A 2,992-nucleotide genomic window follows, 5' to 3' on the forward strand; every position below is an offset into this window, starting at 1 on the left:
CTGCAGCAATAGCCCTGTTCTCTCTCTCTCTCTCTCTCTCTCGCTCGAACCAGAAAAAATGTAGCTTATCATGCTTGCGACTAATATTGTCGCCATGTTGCATTTGCATGGAGTTCGACAGCTTGTAATAAGGTACTCACTCTTTCACACGCATGCTTAGGCCCTTATTATATAGCGCATGTTTACCCTTATGGCGTTCAACTTGGAGATTGCTTTGTCAATGAATTGGTGCTTCGTTTCAGGTTTTAGAATAAGAGATCAAAGCCTGTAATCGTGGTAGACCAAATCATGGATAGGCTTCTGATCATGGAACCAAAGGAGCTCGTGTTGCGGTTTGAGATTGGTAAGCCATCAAGCACCACATTGGAGCTAAGGAATGTGATGCACACCATGCGGGTGGCCTTCCAGGTGGAGCCAACATCCCAGGAGACTTACACAGTGAAGCCTTCTTTTGGCATTCTACCGCCTCTTGGGACCATGAAGCTCGAGGTGGGCTTGATTATTGCCCACAAACGGATGCTTAACACGGCTGCAAGCCATGAGAAGTTTTTGGTTAAGAGCGTGGTGGTGACCGGGGGTGAAGAAGAGGTGAGCTCGGAATGGTTCAATGCCGAGAGAAAGCAGGTGTTCTCTGATCGTGGACTTGGAGTGGTTTTAATAGGGGGTGCCATTGTAAGGCTGCTCGTAGAGGAGGGTTGTATGGAGGGACTGAGAAGAGTGCTTGAGATAGGGCGTGATCTCTGCCATGATGTGGCCGACATGCGAGATGAACACGGGCGCACGCCCATGCAGTTGGCCGTGACACGTCGACGGCCAGAGCTAGTGCAACTTCTACTTGAGTTTGGTGCTGATGTGGAAGCCACGACGTCACAAGGGCGGACAGCTTTGCACGAGGCAGCGTCGCTTGGGGAGGAGCTCATTGTAGAGCTCCTATTGGCCAAGGCTGCCTCCACCACCTCACGCGGTGGCAATGCAGATGGCTGGACAGCGTTGCATTTTGCTTCTTGGGGTGGTCATGCAACAATGGTGAAACTACTCCTGCTTGATGCGACAAATATAAAGGACCAGCAGCAGCAGCAGCAGGCAGCAGGCAATTGTGATGATGATGATTTCTCACTACTCTCATCACGTGCCCATCCACTAGTGCTCCTAAAGGACTATTCTGGACGTACGCCCCTCCATATCGCTGTGGAATTCAGGCAACGCGACTACCTACAATGCACCCACCTGCTCCTCCGTGCTGGCGCAGATGCTAATACTCCTAGCGCGCGAGCTGTTGATGGCCAAACGCCGCTCCACATGGCCGCTGCCCATGGTGATCTGGATACATCCCGCCTTTTGGTGGATTGGGGTGCTAACATCAATGCTCGCACCCATGCTCTTGGCCTCACCCCTTTCGACCTTGCCCTCCCATTGGGACAAACCCGCCCACTTCTTGACCTCCTCCGACTTGGTGATGACATGCGAGCTGCAGCACGTCGTGGTGTTCTTCGTGATGTTCAACAATGTCTTGATGCAGGTGCCTCACCTAAGGGCCATGACCAACATGGTTGGACTGCCTTGCATAGGGCAGCCTTCAAAGGTAACATAACCATTGTCAAGTTTTTACTTGACTCACATGCTGTTGATGTGCATTCCATGGATGATGAGGGCTATACTCCCCTTCACTGCGCCATTGAAGCTGGCCAAAAAGATGTTGCTCAGTTACTTCTTCTACATGGAGCTAATCCTAATGCCCTCTCCCGTTCCCAAGCCACACCTCTTTATCTTGCTAATTCCTTCCACCAACGTAGCATTATACACCTATTAACTGATTGGGGAGCTACCCCCTCATCAGAACTCAATTACGTTGGTGTGACACATGAGCTCAATACCCTCAACCCTTCCTCTTTAATGAAGCCCCTTAAAGGTATCTATAACCAAACATTGCTTCAATCAACAAAGGTTTGCTAGAATACACAATTGGTATGTTCACACTATTTGTCATCTTTCACCATCTTGCCATTGCTCATGAATTTGAGGCGTATCTTGAGAATAACTTTTGATTGTACATAATATACAATATTACTGTGTAGCATGCATGTTATTTAAACACTTGACAACATTCTATAATCTTCCTTGTGAATACCCACCATCAATAATTATTTCTTCTCCTACTTATTTTAAGGACTTCATTAAACAATTTCATTAACCAATTTTATTTGTTCTCCTACGATTTTAAAGGACTTCATTAAACAACTTCAAGTCAAACGAATTCATTCTAGGAATTGACTTTTAACACATCACTCGAAGCAAGGAGGCTTTTTGTTGTGGGCCCACGATGCCATAAATCTACCAAGTGACATATTATTTTACCATTTTCGAAAGGAAAAAGTTTGCGAAAAAACATAATTAAGCATTTCATGTGTGCATTTGATAATAACATGTGCAAATTTGATATTGTATTGGTTTTACAAGTTACCTTATTAGTGACCTTATTAGGCATTAGATAGTCATTTGTGTAATCCAAGTTTTCTAAAACTTAAAGAAATTTGCAAAGGTCCGTATAATTGGACATGCTTTGTCATACTCAGTATTCATTCGGTAAACTATAGCTACATCATTTAATTTGAAATTGTTCTTCTCTCTCTCTCTCTCTCTCTCTCTCTCTCTCTCTCTCTCTCTCTCTCTCTCTCACACACACACACACACACACACACACACACACACACACACACACACACACACACACATGCACGTGCGAAAGGAAAGAGAGCATCTTTGTATCATAGACTCAAAGAAAACAAAGAAACCTTTCCTAGAAATGCTAATGGCTTATAGATAAAAGCTTATTGGGCCTAAAGAGATTTGAGCTTGCACTATTTGCTTTCTTCTATGAAAGGTTAAAAAGTCTAGCTTAACAACATTCATCATGGCTTATGTCTGAGTATGGCTTGGTTGATAAGCCATTTAGGAGACCCAAGTTTAGCTTTTATTTTGTCTTTTGAAAATA

General features: G+C 44.8%; 1 protein-coding gene across 1 annotated transcript; it reads left to right on the forward strand.

Annotated features, from left to right (window-relative positions):
• The first annotated feature begins 253 nt into the window (after window positions 1-253).
• On the forward strand, window positions 254-2,002 carry LOC147609144 (protein VAPYRIN-like). Its single transcript, XM_086788603.1, has one exon. It carries the CDS (start codon window positions 289-291, stop codon window positions 1,951-1,953), a length of 1,665 nt encoding a protein of 554 aa, XP_086644729.1. The 5' UTR covers window positions 254-288; the 3' UTR covers window positions 1,954-2,002.
• The last annotated feature ends 990 nt before the right edge of the window (window positions 2,003-2,992 follow it).

The sequence above is a fragment of the Cibotium barometz genome, chromosome 52, assembly GCF_041138505.1.
Source record: "Cibotium barometz isolate CiBa-2024 chromosome 52, ASM4113850v1, whole genome shotgun sequence".
NCBI classification, from domain to species: Eukaryota; Viridiplantae; Streptophyta; class Polypodiopsida; order Cyatheales; family Cibotiaceae; genus Cibotium; species Cibotium barometz.